The sequence below is a fragment of the Fusarium subglutinans genome (genome assembly GCF_013396075.1).
Source record: "Fusarium subglutinans strain NRRL 66333 chromosome Unknown NRRL66333_c0000042, whole genome shotgun sequence".
NCBI lineage: Eukaryota > Fungi > Ascomycota > Sordariomycetes > Hypocreales > Nectriaceae > Fusarium > Fusarium subglutinans.
The window spans coordinates 237,382-260,434 of record NW_023502105.1 but is presented as its reverse complement, the minus strand read 5'-3'; the positions used below and the strand labels follow the sequence as shown (position 1 = coordinate 260,434).

The window sequence follows — 23,053 nt, the reverse complement described above, 5'->3', positions numbered from 1 at the left end:
CCTATAGGTTGGAAATCCATATACAATCGAGCTGCAATTCGTTCCTGAGACTATAATGACAACATCGGCACCATGCAACCTGCCCATCGCAATACCAATCCACTCAGATCCATCCTTATCTCAAGGCGTCAATCAGCCCCACCTTGACGACAATAACACCATGGATGTCTATTTGTCATCTCCTAGACTCAATATTCACTCATGATTCTGTTCAATCCTCCAACTCAACCTTCCAATTGATATCTTTACTACCAATAACTTCACCATGACGCTCGTCAGGATCAGCAACAATAAAACTCTCAAGGGCCACAAGGCCATAATCTTCTCAACCGTTGAACCACCCAAGGCTCACATTGACGCTATTCAGAAACAGTTCCCTGATTTGACCATCAAGACTTTTATTCAGCCATGGGGTGCACCTCTCGATCCTAGTTTCAAGGAAGAAGAGTGGCAGGATACTACCGTCTTACTGACTGCTACCTTATTGCCAAAGCCAGAGCAGGCGCCGCATTTGCAATACATTCAGCTCACGAGCGCTGGTGCCAACCATCTCATCAAGGATCCCCTCTTTACGGATACAAAGATTCCATTCTCGACCGCTAATGGAGTTCATGGGTGAGATGGCCTTACAAGATGTCAGACCATAGCTAATTGATAGACCTCAAATTGCGGAGTGGATCATAACTACTTATCTCTCTCATCGACTTCACTGTAGGGCGTACGATTGCTATTTTCTGAAACTCTGACTTACAGTTTGATAGTAAAGGAATACTCGAAGCTTCAAGATGAAGGAAAATGGAAACGTCTTCATCAGGGTGCCGAAGATACTGAAGACACAGCTGGCAAGCGAATGTTAGCACCACATACTTCTTTACAAGGGAACTTAACTAACACGTTAAAGTGGTATTCTGGGCTACGGAAGTATCGGCCGTCAAACAGCTCGTCTATCTAAAGCTTTAGGCCTTGACGTCCATGCCTACACTCTTCACCCTCGCAACACCCCCGAGTCCCGCCGCGATGACTCCTACACGCCTCCTGGCCTCGGTGATCCAGAGGGTGAATTCCCTAGCAAATGGTTCTCCGGCGGATCCAAAGAAGAAATCCACCGATTTCTCGATTCAGGACTAGACATCCTCGTCATCTCAGTGCCATTGACCGACAAGACCAAGGGGTTGATCTCGAAGCCTGAGTTTGATATTCTCGGTAAGAAGGGGACTTTCTTGATTAACATTGCGAGAGGGCCCATCGTCAATACCGATGATCTCATCCAGGCGCTTAATTCGGATACGATCAAGGGTGCGGCGCTTGATGTCACTGACCCTGAGCCTTTGCCGGATCAGCATCCACTGTGGAGTACGAAGAATGTGACTATCACGCCACATATCAGTGCTGCTTCCTCATTTTACTATACGAGGCTGTTGGATATTTTTAGATTGAACCTTGAGAGGCTGAGCCAGGGACGAAACGATTTCATCAACAAAGTCAACCGGAAGGAAGGCTACTAGAGGTTTTCGAACGAAGAGTTGAGAAACCATTGAGTGCCTTTCGGTTTCCTGTCTTCTATATGGGAAAGAAATGGATATTGGAAACAGAGACACGCATCTCTCAGGGAAAGTAGGAGTGATATTGAGTTACACGTTTACTGAACCATTTTCTTTTCCATCAATACCCTGATCCTCTGTACCTCAGCAGAACCATACGTTTCCTCCAGCATCTCCAAGACCCCCAACGCAGTCATCTCCGGATCCCACATATCCTTCACAATCACAGCACTGACATCCGAAAATTGCACAAATTCTCTTACAATCTCGGCCCAACATGCAGTTCCTTCGAGGTTGATATCGTAGTATTCAATCCATCCCCTCCGCTTTGCATCACGGAGATGACGAAGAACAGCCAGCCATGGAGTAATTGACTGACGTGTGATGAAATGTCTGTATTCATGATTGGGACCTGGATTGATGCATGTTGGGTTGTTCAGAAGCCAACAAACGAGCTTGGGTGATGACATGGGGAAGATGGTCTTGTTACGAGAGCAGAGAAATTCTGTCGCATAGGAAAGTAAAGGTGTAGACCCGTCCTCTTCCTCTTCTTCCATGGTTTGTTTTTCACGACTCAGGTCCTCAACTTCCTGACAGACATAATCTGCCAGTCCAAACTTGGTAGCAAGACACAGAAAAGGGCGATGAATAGGAGGCGCTTTCATTCTGATTTCATAAGCTCCAAATGTACTTTTTGCCCAATGATCGTACGGGTCAGACGGCTTTTCAAGCCAGAGCCACGAAAGACTTTTATCCATCTCATTCAAGAACTTCCGCTGAAGGCTTTGGGAATCGTTGGTGATATATCGTGCGTGTGTCATGGCGAGTGCAATATCAGGATACCACTCATCCAAACGGCGATGATGCTCGATTTCTTCGAGAGGATGCTTCAGTCGAAGGACATATGATCTCAGAAGTCGGAGATGAGGGTCAAACTCTGCAGACTGGAGTGCTTCGAGACGTTTTCCTGCACCGCTATCCATGAGCCAGTCTCGAACTGTACGGTGTATGTAGATGACCTTGCAGGTCGCGATGAGATTTGCAACGTTGACATGCCTGTCCTGAAACTTTGCTACACGCATATTGCCCATCGGCTTGGCAATGTGGACGTTCAGAAGCCTTGCGAAGCGAGCTTGGATATACTGTACTGCCGTTCCGTAGCGTCTCTGGATCTCTTCATCCGTCACTTCCATCACTTCACGATCGAGAGCAGTAACATCGTCCTCTTGAGAAAGCGCAAAAGCGAGTTCCCAGACTGTCAGGGAGTTGGAGGACTCATCTATGATAAAGTCCGCGACGATTTCCCTGGCACGCATGAGCTGGAACAGAGTGGCAGTTTGCATGATCTCCGAGGATGTCTGATCCTTGAATAGAAGCTTTTCGAAGAGGTCATCCAGTTCTATTGGAAGTTCTTTCAGAGTTTTCTCCAGGACTTCGAACTCGCAGTTCTTCTGAAATGCTACGAGCATACGCTCAATTGCGAGCCTGACCCATAAGAAAACCCCATTAGCTTGTTCAACCACCGTAGTAATTAACAGGTGAGTCGACTCAGGATTCTGCTTCATTAGTCTTCGAATCTGTCTATCCGCCTTGAGTGTATCTGTTGCATAGCGGTACATATCGTCGTAGCTCAGGTCCTGAAGCTTGGTGTTTGGGACAGACGTTCCGAATGCCCTTTCGAAAACATCCCATGGCCGAGATGAGAGACAGAGTTTGAGTGACTTTCCATCATATCTAGATGTCAAGTCCTTGAAGAAGTCGATTATTTGGACATGATCGCCATCGAACTCATCAAGACCATCGATGAAGAGACAGATATTCACGCTAGGCAAGGCCGCATCGAGAAGACAGTGAAAAGCAGCCTGCAAATCTTGGACAGTCCATTCCAGAGCAAAGTTGACTCGTTCCTTGGTTGTCATATGACGCAGGCGACTCCAAAGATCAGGAAATGCCTTTTCAGTGAGCTCCGAATCAAAAGACAGCAGCTGATGTAGGAGGTATCGCAGCAGACCAGTTTGCGACCTCTGCTGCTGAGATCCACTGGTCCAGAAGAAGAAGCCCGCTGTATTGACTCTCTTCTTCCCGCCCCATTTGCGAAGATGATATAGCGCGACTGGATGCTGGGAGAGGTATCTCACGAGAGTAGATTTGCCAGAACCGGGCTTTCCAGTGATCCAGTAGATAGGACCCAGCTCCGTGGTGCTAAGCCATGAGACGAAGCTGTCTCTGAAATTCTGACGTAGAGATTGATCGATGGGCGAATTGTCAAAGATCCAATCAAGAGTCTTGGCGTGTGCTTCAGTGACTTGACTTTCGCGATCATGCATACTTTTGTATGACAGACTCTCGAGAATGAAGTCATTGATGAGGCCGACGGGAGCTAACCTCGGGGGTCTCGGCCCAATCGGGATCTGCCCGGGAGACTTGCCAGCATCATTCTGAGCATTTGTTTCCGCGTGCTCAATTGAAATCTTGGTCTCAGTCTCGTCAGACTCAAGCTCACGGCCTGTGAGCTGTAAATCGGCGAGCAAGGGTAGACAGAGTTCACTAGTAACGACACGTTAGCGCACCGTTAGCTCCTGGATAGCAACCAGTAACGTCAACTAAACTCACTGTGAGGACGGAAATGTGTCTTGGCATTGGTGCAACACTTGACGGAGCCGTGCATTCAGCGCCTTGACATCGTCCAGGGGCCAGAGCTTGCAGAAGCCAGCGACATCAATTGAATCACTGAACGCGTTCAAGACACGGTTGACGTGGACGACGAGGTCATTACCAATCTGAACACAGGCAAACCCGATCAGAATTTTCTCGTATTCTCCCTCTTCACCCTCAACGTGCTTCACCGAATGCGTCAATCCCTCGAGCAAGCGAGCAAAGTCGGTGTCACAGCGATCTGTATATCCCAGACTGTGTATCCCTCGCACAGCATGGCACACATCAACAGCCCTAGGGAGGAATTCAGATACAGTGTCAACGTTAGCGCCTGCAGCCATTTTATAAGCTTGTAATGGTGCAGCTAGCGGGTTTAATTTATTAAACTATTCTGCAAAAGTCCTGTTAATCTTGTCCTCTTGGCATGTGAATTTCACAGAGATTCAAGTTTAAAAATAAAAGAGAGGTTGGAATGGAATGTGAGATTGGAATGAGGGGTTTAAATACGGTCTCATGTTGGTCATGCGTAAGCAATCATCCCTGCAGCTTCTCTACTATCACATTGCATTGAAACAGGCTGAATTAGCTATCGAGTGCCGGTCTGTGAAACAATTGGTTATAGCGTCCTACAAGGTTCACAGCCCGTGCCACGCTTATCAAATGCGTCTGTTTCGAAACGTCGTATAAGAAACGCCACTCTCCCTGCCAATTTTCACCACCGTCATCGAACAACACCAACAAAATGTCTTCTCTCTCTATCTTCGTGGGAGTTCTCTCCCTGTCAACATTTACACTCGCGGCAGGTAATACTCCTGGTCTTCCTCTTGTTATTAATACATGGGGTGGCGACTTCACCGCCGCTACGGATGCGGCCTTCAACGCGCTGGGGAAGAAGGCTTCTGCACTTGACGCCGTTGAGATTGGAGGTACGACGTGTGAGAACAAGCAGTGCGATGGGAGCGTAGGCTTTGGAGGAAGTCCTGATGAGAACTGTGAAACTACACTTGATGCGATGATCATGGATGGTGGGAGTATGAATTCTGGTGCTGTTGCTGCCCTGCGTCGCGTTAAGAGTGCGATTTCTGTTGCTCGACATGTTCTTGATCATACTACCCATTCTCTCATCGTCGGAGACCAAGCTACAGAGTTTGCCATACAAAATGGCTTCAAGGCCACAAGCTTGTCTACCAAAAACTCGGATAAGTTGTGCAAGGACTGGAAGGCCAAGAAGTGCCAGCCCAACTATCGCATCAACGTCAGCCCAAACCCAGCATCAACGTGCGGCCCGTACAAACCCCTCGCCACCCTGACAGCAAGCACCATGAAGACCAATAAACAAACCGGCCACGACACCCTCTCTCTCATCACAATCCACAAAGACGGCTCCATGGCTGCAGGAACAACAACAAACGGCGCCTCCCACAAGATCCCCGGACGCGTCGGCGACGGCCCCATCGTTGGCAGCGGTTCTTACGTCGACAGCGACATTGGCGGCTGCGGTGCCACAGGTGATGGCGACATCATGCTTCGCTTCCTCCCATGCTATCAAGCCATCGAGGGAATGCGCAACGGCCTCTCACCGAAAGAAGCAGCCGAGGATGCCGTTCTCCGCATGATTCGAAAGTACGGCGATCTCAAGAGCGGCATTGTCGTCGTGGATCGGTACGGAAACCACGGCGCTGCATGCAGTGGCTGGAATTTCCAGTACAGCTACAGAGGAGGAAAGATGACCGAGACAAAGGTCGTCACTGTGAAGCCGGTGCAGGAGGTACGTCTTGACTTGTAGCCTTGACGAATTATGAATGTGGTTGACAAAGTCTTAGGTTTAACGAGCATCGAGCGTAACAGCATGTTTGTATTTTAGTTGTATCAATCGACAATGGTTATGTCTTTGACTTTAGTAGCGATTTAGATATCCAAAAACGAAAATGGAGAACGATTGTTATGTTTATGCCCTTGATACATGTGATATCTCTCCGTGTTTATGCAACTGACTTGTTTGATCCCTTCTCACGAGAAGTCTTGATATCTCGTCAACAGTTGAACCCACAGCCTCTACTCACCACTTCACAACCCATCATCGAGCCGAAAAGGTGCAGACCGTCTCTATAGCACGGTTAGTCTGACCCTCCATGTACGGAATCACGTACTATGTAAGAATCGACAAACCTCAAATCCGTGCCGAGTCGAATTCGGTTCCCAGGATCCTTATTGATAATTGAAGCGTGGATCTGTAAAAAGGTTAGCGGAGTTTCATCTCAGTACCGAAGGTATGCACCATATGTGGCTTGTGAAAAACAACATCGCCAGCCTCATACTCTGTTAAAAGCCATCTTGCACCTCCGTTGTCTTGTAGAAATTTGATGGGGCCGAGTTCCAAGAAACCATTACACATCATGTTCTTGTTGAATGCGTTGATGCGTTCCTTTTCAGTCATACCGCCTTCCCTCGCCTTTTTGTTGAATGCATCGTCCAATGTTCGACCCAGAGTGTCACCTTTGATGGTTAGCTTGGGGATATCCATGCTTTGAAGAAGACTCACTGCCTTCGAGGTATATCAACCCACTGCCTTGAAGACTAACATCCCCAATCGGGACCCAGGCTGTCACTGAAGTAGGCTCTCCATATTTTAGAAATGATTGATCATAATGCACTCCAATTGCATTGTTGTGTGGCGTATTATTCCTCAACAAAGACCTTGGCAGTAACTTTGTATCTTCGCCCAGCCTTTCAGCCTCGAAACGAAATCTATCAAGGCTGAATGTCTCGAAAACTCATGGTAAAAGTCCTCTGTATGAGCTTTCTCTGCAAGGCTCGCGAATGAACCTGGGTTGATCTGCTCTTTATCAAAAGGGCCGGCGCCGATACTGGGATAGTTGACACCCTTATTATCAGGGTCGAAGATACCGTCAACGGGAGCTGAATTGGGTTGTAGAACACCACTCGGACTGAGGAAACGGAAATACGATTCCCGTCAATCAAGAACGTCAGAGCGGGGGAGGAGACCTTTCATGAAGAGATAGCCATCCTTTTCATAGCGGGCGCTTAGGTCTTTGATCGACTCAGATTCGTAGGACTACTTGAGCTTCCCAATCATGCCAGATTCAAGAAGTCCATCGTTGACTTGATAGCCTTCCACGAATACAGGATGAGCCGTCTGTGTCGCAGTTTGGGCCATGTCATATAAAATCATTCTGGCAGTAAGTGACTCGATTGACATGGAGTGACCGGATGGATATTGGTGGGAGGAGGGGGGGAAAGAAACCGCGGGACCTCGATCCTAAATGATATAGGGACTTAGGTAACTTGGTGTAAATTTAGGATATATTTATGATGAGTTTAGGACGCCTTTTGCTAAGTTCATTTTAGCACCTGATATTAAGCTCCGATGTTTTCTTGCTCCATGAGGGGGTGTCGTCATTTTATTACTTATATAAGCAGCGCACAGCGTCTTGACTGAAAAACACTTACACACATGGGAAACATCTCCGACATCATACGTAAGTTTCTTGCCAAAAACAGTAAGATTTCGGCGAGACACTACCCAGTCAGACGCTCTATCACGGCAGCTGGACATCATGCAGTCACAGAGTTGCGGGGTGCAGGGCCAGCGGAGGTATGCTATCATAAACTTCATCGGGCACGGGCAAGATTGACGCTTACACGGGAGCTCTATCTTTAAATTAAAAGCGAGTGTAATATTGACCGGGTGTGCTGAAAGAAGCAACTGCTTAGTTGGGGCTGGCTCGAAGGCCTTACAATGGGGATAGTTTCGTACTGAGTTCAAGCAGAGGGGCACGCTGCCATTCATGACCAAGTATAATGACGGACTTAAGATCTACATATGACAAAGTTACAAAGTAGAAAACAAAGCTGTCAACTGGGGATATAATATTCTCTATTGACTATCGTCCACATCATGCTACTAATCGCCTGTCACATCCCCCAAACACCTTCTACGTATAAGCCCAGGCAGCGAACTTATCCCCTGCAGTCTGAATCCCAATCCCCTCGACAGTCAAACAGCCACTTCCCGAAAAAGTGCTTGTGGTTGCCTTGAGAACCGCCTCCTTCGTGACTGGGACATTCCTCGCCGTTGGGCAAGCCCAAAGTCCCGGACTTGCATTCTCCGGGGACCACATAAGTATCGTGACAGGCATCTTGCACTCCGAGATGATATGTGCGCGCTGGAAGCCACCCATTTGTGAGCCCGGGGGTCGAAGGGCGGAGTGTGCGGGTGGATAGGATATGATCCCGTCGGGGGCGACGAAGATGAATTGACCGCCTGGAACTGCGGCCTACTGTCGTGAGCATGGGTTTGGTGAGTGGCCATGTGACTTACTGCGAGACCAGTCATATTTCCATCGACTTGTGTGGACGTGCCATCAGGGCAATCAGTGGCGTTTTCAAGACCGCAGAATGTACTGGGCTTTGTAGCGCCTATAATGAAGGCTTTATTCCTTGCATTGATGATGCGCGCGTGGATCTGGGGGAGCGAAGGTGCGTAGACGGACAGAGTGTAGTAGGCGTTCACCACGACGATGATTGGGAGAAACAGAGCGAGGAGTCTCATGGCAGCGAACTACGCAAGGCGCATTTACGTGTTGACATGGAATACCGGAAGCTGGCAGCTTGAGTGCTATAAGATGATGATGTTGGGCATGGGATGTCTTGGCAGATGCGGATAGATTGGACGACATGAAGGTGATTGACAAGTGGAGGAAGGCTCGAACCTTTTCTACTCGACTTGATGCCTTCTTATCTCGGTTACATCTCGCGGAGATGCCTCGAAGAAGAGATGTTTCAGAATATGCCATAAATAATTCTTGTTTTTTAAATCTCTGTTGTTGTGTTGTTGACCTCCAGAGTAATGTTGTGTTCGACTCTTCGTCTTCTCTTCCACGTGCAGATTTGACCTCTTCTCCAGGTCAAAGGCCATGGCAACGGCGATCATATCCTCTCTAGAGACGCCAGCACGACTGACAGCCCTCCAGACTCCCCTCAGGACCCTGAACACATGTACACCTCAACTCGTCATCTGGAACCTCAACAGAGATGCGATAAGTTCGTGTCCACGTTCCCCAGATCTAATGACGCGGCCCGATGATGCATCGACAAGGACAATGCAGGGTCGACGTGGCAAAGACGGTAAGACCGAGAACACACTTAATGGCATTGTCCATCATTGGTGACCACTCCCCCAAGACCATGTACTCGGATCGCAGGACCATGCCAGCTGAAGATGGCCAGGGCAGGTAACATTAACATCTTGCATTGTAACCAAGAAAAATAACTCATACATCATATCTATTGCTTCCCAGCCTTGCCCTTTATTCTATTAACAAGCCCCAACAGCTTCGCCTTCAAACCCGTGCTCTGCGCCTCGTCAGCACCCACAAATCTCCTCACTAAAATATTGTACAATCCTCCAAATGCTAGTGCGATCGCCGTTGATGTAAAGATAATAACGTTGTATGGCATACTGAAATCAGGTGTGGGTAGGTACAGCAGCAGTGTCGTAGTGCGAATGTTGAGAACCTTGGGCTCTAATGTTGTGATAACAGCGGCGGCGACGTCGAAACCTCTGTTGGCGTCAGGAGGATACTCGGTGTATCGCAAAATGGATTTTTCGAAATCGTATGTCAGGAAAACGGTGCATTGTGGCGGAATGCGCATGAGGAGTTCAAGCTGTGTACCTCTTGCGCGATCGAGTGCTGGACGGTAGTAGATCTCCTTGATCAGATCGCTCGAGTTCGACGAAGGTGAATCGGCAATGCGGGCCGAGAGGGAGTGAAGATAGATACGCATGAACCATGGTAGCGACTCCATGTAGACGAACTCAACGTCGGTGTCACTAGGGTTGCTCAAGATGGCCTGTACACCACCGTGTTCCTGGCCGTGGCCGTTGAAGCTGCGATCAGCGTAGAGAAGAGGCGTCTCGGGCTTATTAAGGATCTTGTCCTCGTCTTGTGACTCGGGCTTGACGAGCATGAGGGTGAGCTCGGCGTTCGTATCAAGACTATAGCAGCGAGAGTTTTGAGATCGGATCTCGCGGGCGCCTTCGGTGGTGTAGATGTCGCGGGACTGTGGGATCTGAACACAGACTGGAGGAACGCCAGGGTCGGTGAGAGGGCATGTACCCTTCATGGGGCGACCGAAGACTTGAGATAGAGTCCAATCTTGACCATCGAGGCTGTCGGCAGGGTAGCATGCGTGGTCAGAGTGGTAGGATTTGGAGGTATCGCAGAGCAGCTCGTGAGCAGGAGGGGGCCGAGGAATTGGGTTGTCTAGAATTGTTAGAGGGGTCATCCAATAGCATCAAGGTACATACTTTGAGGTCTTTTGGATCGATTGACATCAAGAACCATATCAACAGTCTCCTCCATCTCCAAAAAGCACTCTCCATCCGCATTGCACTTGGGTCGAACATCAATTGCCATGCTCTGATAAGAGGCATCGAATAGCTTATGACCATCCAGAAGTGTAGCAATTCCAGCCTTGCCCTTACATGGCAACAACTTCAAGAAAGGTGTCAGGTTCTCCGTGCAGACAACTTCATGCGGCAAAACGCCATGTAGAAGTCTCATGTTCGTCAGCGACGAATTCGAATGGTCGCCGTCGGGCTGGAAAGACATAACAGGTCGAATCGTCCTCGTCTCATCGATAAAGTTCAAACTTGCGCAAAACAATCCCGACAGAGCGTTTGTCAGCGTTAGCCACTTCTCATCAGCCTCTTCATCAGTCTCGGCATCCAACCACGCCCAAAGTTCAACACCCGTGCCTCCCTCGCGTGTTCCATCCCACGGTCTAGCACCCCACGACTGAGCATCCCATCGTCCTAGCGTAAATCGTAAATGTAGCTCTCGTGTACCAGCATACTGAAGAATTTGAGCCAAAGATCGAGGAAACAGTCGAAAGTTATGCGCTTCGAAATCGGCAATCGAGGTATTGGCTCGGAAGTTGAAGCTCGCTAGGAGCTGGGACAGGGGTAAAGGTCGAAGCGTCAATTGCTCGTGATAATCGGAAGCGGCTGCAGGAGTGAGCACGAAGCCATTTGTGATGGCCAGTAACAGATAGGCCAAAAAGTGGCGCATGTTGAAAGAAAAAGGTGAGGAAGTGAGGAAGTCGATCAAGACTTCACATGGGACCTTTGCCCTTGGGAGATCGATTTGGTGTCGTAGCTTGGAGAGCTATTGCGACGTGGAGGATTCGATGAAGTAAGCGGTGGACACCGGCAGAAAGTTAGCTTCCCGGCGCGTTCCTCCACATGCCGTCGCATCTTGAATCTTAAGGCCCCGCCAACTTTCAACATCTTCAAACGACTTATTCACAATGGCCGCTGAACAGAGAAAGCTGCTCGAGCAGCTGATGGGCGCATCCTCGACATCAAGAGCCGCTCAACTATCACTCACCGACCCCAAAGTCTGTCGATCCTACCTCGCAGGCACCTGTCCGCACGATCTCTTCACAAACACAAAGCAGGATATTGGACCGTGTCCGAAGGTGCACAATGAAGGATTGAAAGCCGAGTACGATGGCCTATCAGATCGGGAGAAGCAAAAATATGGATTCGAGTACGATTATATGCGCGATCTGCAAAAGTACATCGATGATTGTAATCGCCGAATCGATGCTGCGCAGAGACGATTAGAGAAGACACCTGATGAGATTCGCCAGACCAATGTTTTGGTACGTCCCTATCCCTTATTTTGCGGTGCGAGATATTAACCTACGTAGCTCAAATCTATTTCCGACCTTTCAGCTTCCGTCAACAATGGCCTCCTCGAAGTTGAAATCCTAGGCTCCATGGGCGAGGTATCGCGCGCCCAAGACGAGCTCTTCCGTGTCCGTCAAGCCTCGCAATCCAAATCCGACCGCGAAAAGGAACTCAAAGCCCTCTCCGATACATCTGGTCCCTCAGGCCACCAGAAGCTGCAAGTCTGCGACGTTTGTGGTGCCTACCTTAGTCGACTCGACAACGACAGACGTCTCGCCGATCACTTCTATGGAAAGATGCATCTGGGATATGCGCAGATGAGGAAGACTTACGATGCTTTTCCCAAGGAGATGAAGGGCCGATCGAGGGCACCCATGGATGACGATGGGCCTGGAGGACCCCGAGGACCTCGAGGTTCAGGATATAGGAGCGGCCGCGGCGGAAGGGGATACCGTGGAGGATGGTAATCAATGTGTAATTATTTGTTGGGATGTTCAGGCGTTTGGCGCTGTGTATAAAATAGAGGGAAATAAGAATGAAAGAGTTGGCGAAGAGCAGGATAATACCCTTTCTAGAAAAGCAGCTCAGCGCGAAAGGCAAATGAAAATGAGGAGAAATCTTTCAATCTCGCTTCGACTTTTGATGCTTTCTAACAATGCTACCTATGGTGTTTTTGTAGCTCCACTGTCAAGCTATCCCTAGTGTCCCATCTCTTTTCGTTTGTTCATGACTTCTTGTTCAGCTCATCGTACTCATCCATCTCTTCGTCCCACTTTCCACCAGTGGGTGGTGGCAGTGGTGGTGGAGGTCCAGCTGCAGCAGCCGCAAAAGCCGGCTTATCGTTCGCTGGTGCGAGTGTGCTCTTCTTGACCTCACCGGGTAAAGCTGGGAAGTCTTCAGCCGCGGGAATGGCTTGTTTGACTGGCGCTGATGGTGCGCCTTCATGGCCACCGCGTCCGCCTCGGCCTCCTCGTCCTCCACGGCCACGACCTCTACCCCTTCCACCACGATGTCGCTCATCCAAGAAGCGATCCACATCCTGTTCTTCATTATCCTTCGAAGCGTACCGACTTCCACCAAGACCGGAGCTTCTTGATCCTCGAATACCACCATTCGCGCCACGGAAACGTCTGTTTTCCTCTTCTTCCAGAGCATCCTTGCCCTCATCCCATCCACCCTCCTTCATACCCATGGCCTTAAGTTTTCGTTCTCGGTTCTTAGCACGTTCATCATCAAGCCTGCGCTTATCCTCCTCGCCGCGTTTTCGTCGCTCAGCTTCCTCGGCGCGGCGCTTCTTAGCCTCCTCCATGCCGCGAGCATACGCCGCAGCATGATCTTTCTCATCCTTTTCGGCCTTCTCAAACTTGCGCGCCTTCTCTGCGTTGAGCAGCTTCATTTTCTCCATCTTGGCAGCGAGTTCCTGGTCCGTAAGCTTCTGTCGTGGGTTTGCGCCAGATTGAAGACGAGCAGCAGAATTAGCGGCAGTATTTTGCGAGCTATGGTTGCTCTTTTCGCGAGGAGCCGTTGGAGCGTTGTGAGGCGCGTTAGATGTTGGTTGAGGAACTTGCTTTGCGGGTTTAGGGGGAGCTGGCTTATCGGCGTATCGTGACGAAGAGAGGCCAGCAGGTTTTGAGACGGGGCCCGACGGTACGGGAGCTGGAGCTGGCGCTGGCTTCTCTTGAGGAGCGGTTGGTTCCTGAACCGGTGCTACAGATGCAGGCTGGGGTTCCGGTACGGCTTCAGTGGTGACGACAGTCTCGCTCTCAACAGGTTCAAAGTCATCGTAGAAGAGATCATCGTCGGTACGTCCTCCAAATTGGTCATCCATGGTGGGTAGCTGTGGCGGTTTACAAAGAAGTAGAGACAAGGGGGAAAAATGATATTCAAAACAATGTAATAGAATACGTATAATATAGGTCGCGCAGTTGTCCAAGAAAAAGACAAAGGGAGATTTGTAAAGTTAAGAGGGATGAAGTTCGCGCAATACCGTACCCCGCGGTATTCAGAGGGTCGCTACAATGTGGGGGAGGTTCGGTGGGTGATAAGTGGAGCCGGAAGACATACGGTTCATTGTTGGAGCGCTCCGGTTTTGGCGTTCTACAGTAATAAGTTTGAACTCTAGATGACTTGCTTTTTAACTTAAAGGTTATTATCAAGGCCATGACAACCTTTATAATACCAGAATCTAGCCCCAACGAGAAGACGAATATTACGCCTATTGGTTACAATTATGTATCTTACCCGGCCAACATACTGGCATAAGGTAGTCTACTCGTAGTGAAACATCAATTCCCATCACTGTTAGTGTAACCGGTGAATGGGATGAAAGGTTGGTCATGTGAAAGACGAAAAAAGTAGCACAATATATGTGAATATTTTATCATGGAGCAGCTGACATGATAAGGACGCATGCTTTCTGGGCCCTTGATGAACAAAGAACAAAGCATGAATCGCAAGATATAAAAGGCCAGGGAGGCAATACGTAAACGTGTGACATTTGTCAAAGAGCAACAAGGAAACTGGCTATGAGAATAACTTCGTGTCGATCTACCATCTGAACGCCTTTCTTTACTCCGCCGGCTGGTCTTCCTTGTCATTGGCGACCGGGCGCATCTGTTCTTCAGCAATTGCTCTTCTCTTGTGATATGCCTGTTTGAGCGCTTCGATAGATCGTCCAGGAAAATGATACTGGGAAATGTTATGTCAGTATTTTAGTGGGAGGGTTGGTCAAGTCGAACAATAACTTACGCTAATATCTCTCCATGATCTCCCCTCTCTCTTCAGGTCGATGAGCCGCTTCATTTCGTCTTGGTTCCAAAACTTGTAGCCTGGGTTGCTGCTCTACATATCACCACTATGTCAGAGTTGAATGTATAGTCATAAGCGACTGGGCACTTACCGTGTCAGCCTCCAACACGAGGAGGGCTGCCCCTGGAGTTGAAGGAGGTGAAGCAGAGAATGATCCTGTAGTCACCAGAGCTTGCTGTCCACGTCCAGACACGTCTTGGGTCGAGCTAGTTTCCAGCCATGGTCGACAACCAGGGCTTTCTGGTAAGGGTGTTCTGCCTTTCACCAAGGCCCGTACTTGCCAGGGCTTCAGAGAATTAGGAGGAGTCTCGTTGTAAATCCCAGACATGATTTGTAAAAGGAAATGATCAGGACAGTGATATTGGTGTTCTTGTAGAAAGCAATGTCAAGGTCTGGCACTTTAAGAAGCTAATATACTAAGACACAAAATAATTATATATACTGGATAATCTTGGCAAATTTTGAGTGAATGCCGTGGGCACTGATAAAAGTCAGTGAATGAAGCATCTTCATTGTTCTATTGAAGGCTAGCGACCAGTCGCTGCCATGATGACCATCTGCCGAGGCAGCTGCATCTTTCCATAAAATCTCAAGGTGAAGGCAACTGGCCCAAAGAGAAGTGAATGAATGGTCATATAAGGCAGGGTATTGTGATGAAATGCAGCCTATTGTGTCGGATATCTGATTGTCAATCAACATAAATTTATGATCTCATCCTGAGCTTAACTAGACTCTTGAATATCCTCATGGCACCTGAAAGGGCCCAGAGAAGAACAAAAACAAAAACAAAGAAAAGAGGCAGGCCAGCTGGGGATTAGAAGCTTTGCTGCTCACGAGGCAAAGTCGGTTGCTGGTCGGCTGCCGGTTTCGAAGACGCCACAGCTACCGACAGAACAAAATATGGCAGCATTCACAGAGACTGCTGGTAGATTAGACACGCTCATTCCGGGCTACAAGAAACCGAAAACTGGAGCAATATGCCTATAGAAAAGAGGAAGCAGAGGGCCAACTCCACCACTTATTTGCTACAACTTAGGTAGTCAATGTGGATCAGCGTTCCCGGAGGGTTGAAGATGTCGTTTGGCTGGGATCAAACGGATGCACTGCTGGCATGTATTTGGTATCATGAAGGCATTTGGCCTTCGGTTTGGCACAGAGAAGGAGTTTCTATAGGCCATTGATACCACGCGGTTTGCCCTAGACCAACAGCGTATCAAGAATACACTTCTTTCACTGTTCCATGGATTCGTTTGGACAAACTTGGATTTTGGTCTTTCATGTTACCAAAACTTTTAATGGATTTTATAAATCATCGACGCACGTCTGATTCCACAATACAAGAACTCAAAAATCCACACTCAAGGTAAGACATATCTATGCATCTATAGGTCCAAAGTCAGGCTGTGGAGGAAGCAAATCTCGAGATCTCGATCCTAGATGACAAAAAGGCTTAGGCAACGTAGCAGAAGTTTAGGATACCTTTTGCTGAGTTTATTAATTTTGATGTCCCATGTCTAAGGTAGGTCCGATATTTTCTTCCCGAAGGAGGGCTACTGTCTCAACAGCGGGAGCCTGTGCTACTGGTAGGCAGGTAGTTGTTTGGTGGTGCTAGGCACTGCCTGCCACCTCAGATGTGGAACCGCCTCTTGTTTGTGGCCTTTCGTTTCGGTAACCACCTTGCAACTACTTAAATTCGTACTTCTCCCTCTCAAGATTTCTTGCTCCTACTCACACATTACATCTCATTACCACGTCTGGTTTGGTATTCTAAGACCTTCATATCCCTTGGCCAGACGGTAACAGCTTCTGTCAATATCCTCCCCCACCCCAATCATCGATAAACTTGACCTGTCATTTTCAACCTTCACTCCCCATATCCGACAAAACAGTCGCGAAAGCGCTAAACCCTATTTCAACATTCCAGCAGTAAGGCAATCAAAACCCGAAGACCTGATAGATCCTAATCTTTGATTACTTAGGCGCCGTACGCCGTCTCTTGATCGAGGATGGACCAAGGTACAGAGGAACTGGTCCAGGCAATACGCGACTTGTTCCACGACCGAATAGATACCAACATTGCATCCGACCAGTTTTCATCCCATCTTGCCGATATTCTCGTGGAGTATCGAGAAGCCCCATTCACTGTCCCCCGAGAACTTCTGCTGCCAGAGGAGTTCGAGCGGCGCCGAGAAATTGGCCTCCGCATACAAGATAGACTGCTTAAGCATGACTCAAACTTCAAAGTGAGAATGTTTCACGTCGCGGCCATTGCAGTGGTTCCGCTACCGACCCTGATGTATCCGGGAAAGCTATGCCCGGACTTCCGTGACGGGGTTGCAGTCAACGATGCTGTCGATTTAATCATGGAATTCGAAAGAATGAGGCACTTCGCAAACTTGTTTGTTCAAAAGCTTGGAAAGCCAGCCGAGAGACAGTATGACCAGTATCAATCGAGTATTCACGGTGATCAGGGAGCATCTTCGTCCGCTTTCGAATCTGGGCAAGGACAAAAAGAACAAACCTCTGTCGAAGAACGTATTCAGAAGAGAAAGATCGCTCGTTCTCCCTCTCAAAAAAGGAAGTGTAAGGAGAGGGACGGGAACGCATGTGTAATCACGGGAATGGCTGATCCTGATGTCTGCCACATATTCCCTTTCGCGCTGAACGAAACGGTCGACAACACTAACAGAACGAAAAAGTTCTTTGCGGCAACTGAGGCCCTAGTATCTGCCGATTTTCGGAGAACTTACACTCCGTTGATGGCGAATGCGAGTAACTTGGGGGGGTCAGACAAGGCTTGGAACCTTATCTGCCTCAACAAGACGCTCCACGATTGGTGGGGACGTGCCTATTGGGGATTCCAATACCATGGCATTGAAGCAGTCACTGAGCCTGGTGATGGCAGCAAGAAAAAGGTCAGAGTAACTTTGATCTTCCGCTGGCTACCTCGATTCATAGCCATGCGCGAGCGGGAACCTGACGATGTCACACTAGCTGGTGACAGCAACTCCTTGGACGCCCTGAATGGAGAACTGCAACGATTTTTCCAGGATGAGAGTTATTATCCTACTGAAATCCCGAGAAAGCCTGGCCATGTCGAGTTTCGGCTACATACCGGAGAAACATTGAAATCCGGACAGAAATTCCACTTCATCATGGATACAGGGGATGCTCCAGATTTTAGACATGTGGTGGAGCTGCAGTGGGCGTCACTCTGTCTGTTTATTATGAAAGGTGGTGCCGAGGTTGATTCTTTCTCTGCCGATGACGACAGTGACGATGGGGCGGATGACAGAGGACAGTTCGGTGTCAAGCAGAAGATGCCGTCACCAGAACAGCTTTCTGGTGAGACAGGCAAGAAGGGACCAGATGCTCTGTCCCCCCCACGCGCTCACGCAGCTATCTGGCAGGAAACGCCCGCAGACCCTGCAGACTTGCAAAGCAAATCGTCTTCACCATTGATGACACGCCCAACAATACCTGATCTTCAGATCCGTCCAAGACGCCAAGCGGAGGGACGCTTCGGAGCTTCTCTTCAATCTCAGCAGGATGCATCAGCTGCTGAATCGGACTTTTACCAGTTTGCCTCGGGTCGTCGTAGCTTGAGAGATAGCCTTCGGGGAAGCATGAGAGAAATGCGTGAGAAGACCTCAGCTGGCTTGCGGGGGGCACGTGAGAACCTCGAGGCTCGACCTTCAGTACGCAGACTTCAGGATCTATTCCAGTCCAACAGATCAAGCCCCCAGTCCCCAGGCAAAGAACAGAAGGAGGGCAAAGGTGCGTCTGCCACGCCTTCCGAGAATGTTAACCCATTCCAAGAAGGTAGCCCGGTTCAGGTTGAAGGACGCCGAAGTCTCGTGCCTCTAGGGGTATTGGCAGAGAGGGTTGACCCTAATGTACGGGGTGAGCAGGGCCAAGAGTAGTTGGCTATGTCTTTGACATTCGACGCTGAGGATCAGAAGGTACCTTAGTTATGGGAACTCATCTGAAGCGCTATTGAGCTTCTAATTTCTTCTAGATGTATCTAAATGCTTTCGTCATTTGGGAAAGAGGTCTTCAGCTTTTCTTGCCACCTTTGCCACCTTGATGTTGTTGCGCTGTGACTAGCATAGCTCTCTCTGATTGGTCAGACTGGACCCACTGCGCGATTTCGGTAGCTTGAAAGGCTCTTTTATCCCGGAATCAAAGCTAGAATGCTTATTGTGACCTATCTACGCTTTCCTCACGGTGTGAGAAGACTTCTGATGTTAAACTAAGGTACTAAAAATACTTAGTTAAAGATCCTCTATATCTATACTTAATTACACTAAGTTTACCTAAGTTTATGTTGAGCTGTAAACAGCATAGCCCGCTCTGATTGGTCAGATTAAGCCCACTGCGCGATTTCCGTAGCAAACAGACCGCCACCTTCAATTGAAGAAAACAAGGCTCTTTCAATCAAAGCTGGAATGCTCGTTGTGACCAATCTACGCCTTATACAACAGTCTACCTAAGGCTTTTTTATTAACTAGGATAAAGGTCCTAAGTTTTATTGCATCCCCTTGGCTTTGCAACACATGTCGAAAGCAACTAGATTATGGGTTCCTACAGGTATGGTCAGCGAACCATGCAGTTGATTGGCTGCTAGAATGGCGGGGTAGGCATTCCATGTGCCAGTAATCAACCAACCTTCAATTTGCCTTTCCCATCACCGTTTAAGATTGTGTCCCAAATTCAAATATGGAACGTCACGCCGAGATAGTAATGGCTCCGTGCAAGCCAAACCAGGGTGACCAAAAGACATCCATTTTCCTTGCTGGAACCACAACAAACACGGGCGGCCCTGACTGGCGTGAAACTTTGACCAGAGCCCTCATCCATCATCCGGTGACAATTTTCAACCCAAACCGACCAGACTGGGATAGGACATGGAAGGAAAACTTCTCCGACAAGCGATGGGAGGAGCAGGTTTGGTGGGAACTCGACATGCAAGAGGCCGCAGACATCATTGTTTTCATGTTCCACCGATCAACGGATGCTCCTATTAGTCTCATGGAGTTCGGTTTGGCGGTAAAGACAAAATTGAAAAGAGTTTTCGTCTGTGCCCAGGAAGGCTATAAGAAAAAGGGGAATGTGGAGGCGGTTTGCAAAAGGTTCGAAGCCAAGTTAGTGCATACCGAGGAGGAATTACGAGATACCCTTCTCAATGCCCTGCAAAAAGGCGACTTAGAGTAGCTTACTCTACATTGCGCTCGGGTTGATATTATAGTGAATCATTAGCAAATCTGTAACAACGCTGCTTCTGACCATCCAGCTCTATTTTGACGGCATATGTCGTACCCGTTTCCGCTATCAAAGCCTCTTCAATTTGCCTCCAGGCATTAATTGCAAAGCCTGACTGGCCAGCGGCCTCGCACTTGGTGTGACACTACCAAGGCCGTCAGACTAGCCCATATCAAGATTCACCACTGGTTTAGAGCATACAATGACTGGCTGCAGTTTCTGAGAATTGTTTATATAATAACCTCGAGTTACTTTGCAATGCTTCAAAAGCATTTCTCTGCTCAAATCCAAAGGTACCTAACGAGTAAGGACCGTGATATAAGCATCAGCCGCCAGGAATATCAGCTTACAATCTCAAGATAAGAGGTGTCTATAGATCCAGGGTACTAGCATGCTAATACCTTGAAGCAGCGGGGGCCTCTAGGCTACTGGTCATTATTTATTGCTTGATTCAGCTCGCCAGACGTGGGACCACTATGAACGATTGATCTTTCTTTTCTCTAAATCAACTTGGTACCTATTCAAATTCGTATTCCTTCCTTATCTATTACTTCTTTTTAAGATATATTGTCCACACTTATACATTACGCCGTCTCTCGAGTGAGGATGGACCAAGATGTGGAGGGATGGGTCCAGGCAACGCTCATGTATCAGTCGAAACTTGTGGCTGAGAGCCCAAAACCTCACAGAGAACCTAGTAACGCTCAGTGTTCCTTACATTTGTGCTGGGAATTGAATCTATATTCTACGTCTCACAGCAGTAAATCCCAAACTGTATCACGAGCTCCGAAACGTAGGCGGGTCGTTCCCTTAAATCCTCCTATCAATAGTTCATCTAACTATAACAAAGAAATCCCCAGCAAGACCCTTAGCCACCCAATCAGTTTCGATACAAGTATTGGCTGTGGTCAAAATCCTAAAATTCGAAGATCCGATTAAAGGCAACGTTGTTCGAAATAGGGTACAATCTTCAATTCCGATCAGAATAGCATGAGAGGCAAGAATTCTCAGATTTGCTGCTGATATTCGATTGCTAGTCATTAAACTCCCTGAGTCTTGTTCTAAGTGGCTTTTTCTTGTTTTGTTTCTCTGTCTATTGAACATTGTCTATGCCTCCATGTCAATGTCTGAACTAATAGTGACTTTTCAAAGGGACATAAGGTGTTCCGGTTTTGCTTTGTTCAAGTTATGCCTGAACACACGATCATTTGACAAAACACGACTCAACTCCCCACATATATAGGAAAACTAAAGATTTTAAAAACAACGATATTCCTCCAATCTTGGTATAAATTTCAGTTACATACATATCTCCGATTTTAAAAACTTTCTTTGTTAGCACGGAAAGTCATATATATGACAGACCATTACGAAAAGACCTCGGTTCAGCTTTGGCCCTGGCAAAAGCGAGCTCTCGAGAATGGACGTACGCCGCTGCCTGAAAGTCCAGGAGAAAGGCCCTGGCTAAATATTTTAACAGATACTGAGATATCTGTTACTCCTTTATCGTCTTTGATAAATGCAAGTACCCCTAAGAGGCAAAACTACCACCAGACTGTGGCGAGTATCACCAATATCACCAAATCCATGTCAAATTCAACGTCAGCTAACATCGTCAACAGGTTGCTACACCGAACCAGCGCTGGTGGACAGAAAGTGAAATGAGACGGCTAATTCAGCTGAGAAACGGCGGGGAGTCCTGGGCTGCTATCACTGTAAGTATCTAACCCAAGTATTCTAAAACATAACTAATCGCATTTACAGGCTCAATTTCCAGGGAGGACTCTCCAAGGAGTCAAGCAGACATACCGCAAGCGTCGATTCGCTACTGAGCAACAAATGGAGAAAGAGGCATTAGCCGCGACTTCTGCTAATTCTTCCCTTACTGGAGACGACGCCGAGAAGAGTAATCAGTAGTTTCGAGATCACAACCTAGTCCTAGTAAGTGTGACCCTTGCCACGGCCCTCTCTCCTTTTGATTGATTGTTAGTTAAATCTTATGACGTTCCAAAGAGACATATCGAGCCAGCACACTGATCACAATTCTTACATCTTACTCATATACTACAAAGTCACTCTCTGGTCTATACTCCCCCGTGAGATACACTTCCCTTTTATTATCGGATTTGTCTAGTAAATGAAAGTTGTTATATCAACATTGATAAGTGTTATTGTTATTCCAAGTCGGACTACTTAACAACCGGCTCGAGGATGGCCATAACCAACACGGTTATACTATACAATCAGGTTCTGAGACCTGATAGCTCTGAAAGATGCTACCAAAGTTCTCCAAGTCGTTAGAAGTCGACAATTTTATTGACAAGAAAGGAATTTCATGCTTTGTTTCGCAAAGTTGGCATTGTTGACACGAACATCAAATCTTACTATCTAGCTAGCTAGCTATTCGCTCCGCAATCACTATCATTAGAGCAATGAATCTTAACACATATACAATTGATCAACTATATTGCTCGACAATCAGTAGCTCAAGCCTATTGTCACTGCTTCATTTACGATGTATTGGCACAGCAGAACAATGTCAGAATATGCACAGCTGGCACTGTCAACTTCACTGTCTATCTCTATAGCAAGATTCTACTTTTCCTTTCCCCCTTCTCCCTTCACATCTCTCACTTCTGTATAATAGGCTTCACTCTACACACAAGTATGCAGGCATCACACGTGATACGATGTAGCCCTGGCACCAACGAGCGATTGCAAAGGGGCGCGCGCCGCTCGCGGATAGCTCTGGATCACGGCGTTGGCTAAGCCAGAAGTCCGCTGTCCCTGCAGTTGAAGGAAAGGACCAGGAGAAGAGAAGAGCGAAGGGTCCCAAACCATCCGCTAATTCAGCGGCGCAAAACAATGAACCAGCGCGGACCACGAGCACAGCAGCGGTAAGTCACAAACTCACCTGCTAAATCCAAAGTATACTAACTCTATTTTAAGGCACGTGTAGATTAGTCGTATCGCTTGTGCTCTGAGTCTGAACTGCATCGACTTATTAAAATGAGAACTGGCGGTGCTGAATGGTCAGCCATTGCTGTAAGTTCTTCCATCCGTTGTCCCA

The 23,053-nt window shown here is 48.0% G+C and overlaps 12 protein-coding genes across 12 annotated transcripts; 6 read left to right on the top strand and 6 right to left on the bottom strand.

Annotated features, from left to right (window-relative positions):
- Positions 1-265: 265 nt before the first annotated feature.
- On the top strand, positions 266-1,505 carry FSUBG_4688 (d-3-phosphoglycerate dehydrogenase; the record flags this gene model as incomplete). Its single annotated transcript, XM_036682704.1, has 3 exons — positions 266-615; positions 754-852; positions 902-1,505. The coding sequence occupies 3 exons, from the start codon at positions 266-268 to the stop codon at positions 1,503-1,505; spliced, it is 1,053 nt and encodes a 350-aa protein (XP_036539864.1).
- Positions 1,506-1,639: 134 nt separating this feature from the next.
- On the bottom strand, positions 1,640-4,537 carry FSUBG_4687 (uncharacterized protein; the record flags this gene model as incomplete). Its single annotated transcript, XM_036682703.1, has 2 exons — positions 1,640-4,088; positions 4,155-4,537. The coding sequence occupies 2 exons, from the start codon at positions 4,535-4,537 to the stop codon at positions 1,640-1,642; spliced, it is 2,832 nt and encodes a 943-aa protein (XP_036539863.1).
- A 401-nt stretch (positions 4,538-4,938) lies between these two features.
- On the top strand, positions 4,939-5,982 carry FSUBG_4686 (N4-(beta-n-acetylglucosaminyl)-asparaginase; the record flags this gene model as incomplete). Its single annotated transcript, XM_036682702.1, has 1 exon — positions 4,939-5,982. One exon carries the CDS (start codon positions 4,939-4,941, stop codon positions 5,980-5,982), a length of 1,044 nt encoding a protein of 347 aa, XP_036539862.1.
- A 196-nt stretch (positions 5,983-6,178) lies between these two features.
- On the bottom strand, positions 6,179-6,720 carry FSUBG_4685 (phytanoyl hydroxylase; the record flags this gene model as incomplete). The annotated part of the gene is made up of 4 exons (XM_036682701.1): positions 6,179-6,217; positions 6,260-6,302; positions 6,366-6,427; positions 6,475-6,720. The coding sequence occupies 4 exons, from the start codon at positions 6,718-6,720 to the stop codon at positions 6,179-6,181; spliced, it is 390 nt and encodes a 129-aa protein (XP_036539861.1).
- Positions 6,721-8,152: 1,432 nt separating this feature from the next.
- FSUBG_4684 (uncharacterized protein) lies at positions 8,153-8,769 on the bottom strand (the record flags this gene model as incomplete). Its single annotated transcript, XM_036682700.1, has 2 exons — positions 8,153-8,494; positions 8,539-8,769. 2 exons carry the CDS (start codon positions 8,767-8,769, stop codon positions 8,153-8,155), a joined length of 573 nt encoding a protein of 190 aa, XP_036539860.1.
- Positions 8,770-9,503: 734 nt separating this feature from the next.
- Positions 9,504-11,290, bottom strand: FSUBG_4683 (phosphatidylinositol glycan class T; the record flags this gene model as incomplete). Its single annotated transcript, XM_036682699.1, has 2 exons — positions 9,504-10,483; positions 10,528-11,290. 2 exons carry the CDS (start codon positions 11,288-11,290, stop codon positions 9,504-9,506), a joined length of 1,743 nt encoding a protein of 580 aa, XP_036539859.1.
- Positions 11,291-11,528: 238 nt separating this feature from the next.
- On the top strand, positions 11,529-12,380 carry FSUBG_4682 (U1 snRNP; the record flags this gene model as incomplete). Its single annotated transcript, XM_036682698.1, has 2 exons — positions 11,529-11,885; positions 11,934-12,380. The coding sequence occupies 2 exons, from the start codon at positions 11,529-11,531 to the stop codon at positions 12,378-12,380; spliced, it is 804 nt and encodes a 267-aa protein (XP_036539858.1).
- A 257-nt stretch (positions 12,381-12,637) lies between these two features.
- Positions 12,638-13,741, bottom strand: FSUBG_4681 (uncharacterized protein; the record flags this gene model as incomplete). Its single annotated transcript, XM_036682697.1, has 1 exon — positions 12,638-13,741. The coding sequence occupies one exon, from the start codon at positions 13,739-13,741 to the stop codon at positions 12,638-12,640; it is 1,104 nt and encodes a 367-aa protein (XP_036539857.1).
- A 740-nt stretch (positions 13,742-14,481) lies between these two features.
- On the bottom strand, positions 14,482-15,049 carry FSUBG_4680 (uncharacterized protein; the record flags this gene model as incomplete). Its single annotated transcript, XM_036682696.1, has 3 exons — positions 14,482-14,601; positions 14,662-14,754; positions 14,813-15,049. The coding sequence occupies 3 exons, from the start codon at positions 15,047-15,049 to the stop codon at positions 14,482-14,484; spliced, it is 450 nt and encodes a 149-aa protein (XP_036539856.1).
- Positions 15,050-16,727: 1,678 nt separating this feature from the next.
- On the top strand, positions 16,728-18,644 carry FSUBG_4679 (uncharacterized protein; the record flags this gene model as incomplete). Its single annotated transcript, XM_036682694.1, has 1 exon — positions 16,728-18,644. The coding sequence occupies one exon, from the start codon at positions 16,728-16,730 to the stop codon at positions 18,642-18,644; it is 1,917 nt and encodes a 638-aa protein (XP_036539855.1).
- A 796-nt stretch (positions 18,645-19,440) lies between these two features.
- Positions 19,441-19,935, top strand: FSUBG_4678 (uncharacterized protein; the record flags this gene model as incomplete). Its single annotated transcript, XM_036682693.1, has 1 exon — positions 19,441-19,935. One exon carries the CDS (start codon positions 19,441-19,443, stop codon positions 19,933-19,935), a length of 495 nt encoding a protein of 164 aa, XP_036539854.1.
- Positions 19,936-21,644: 1,709 nt separating this feature from the next.
- On the top strand, positions 21,645-21,900 carry FSUBG_4677 (uncharacterized protein; the record flags this gene model as incomplete). The annotated part of the gene is made up of 2 exons (XM_036682692.1): positions 21,645-21,698; positions 21,748-21,900. The coding sequence occupies 2 exons, from the start codon at positions 21,645-21,647 to the stop codon at positions 21,898-21,900; spliced, it is 207 nt and encodes a 68-aa protein (XP_036539853.1).
- Positions 21,901-23,053: the final 1,153 nt, after the last annotated feature.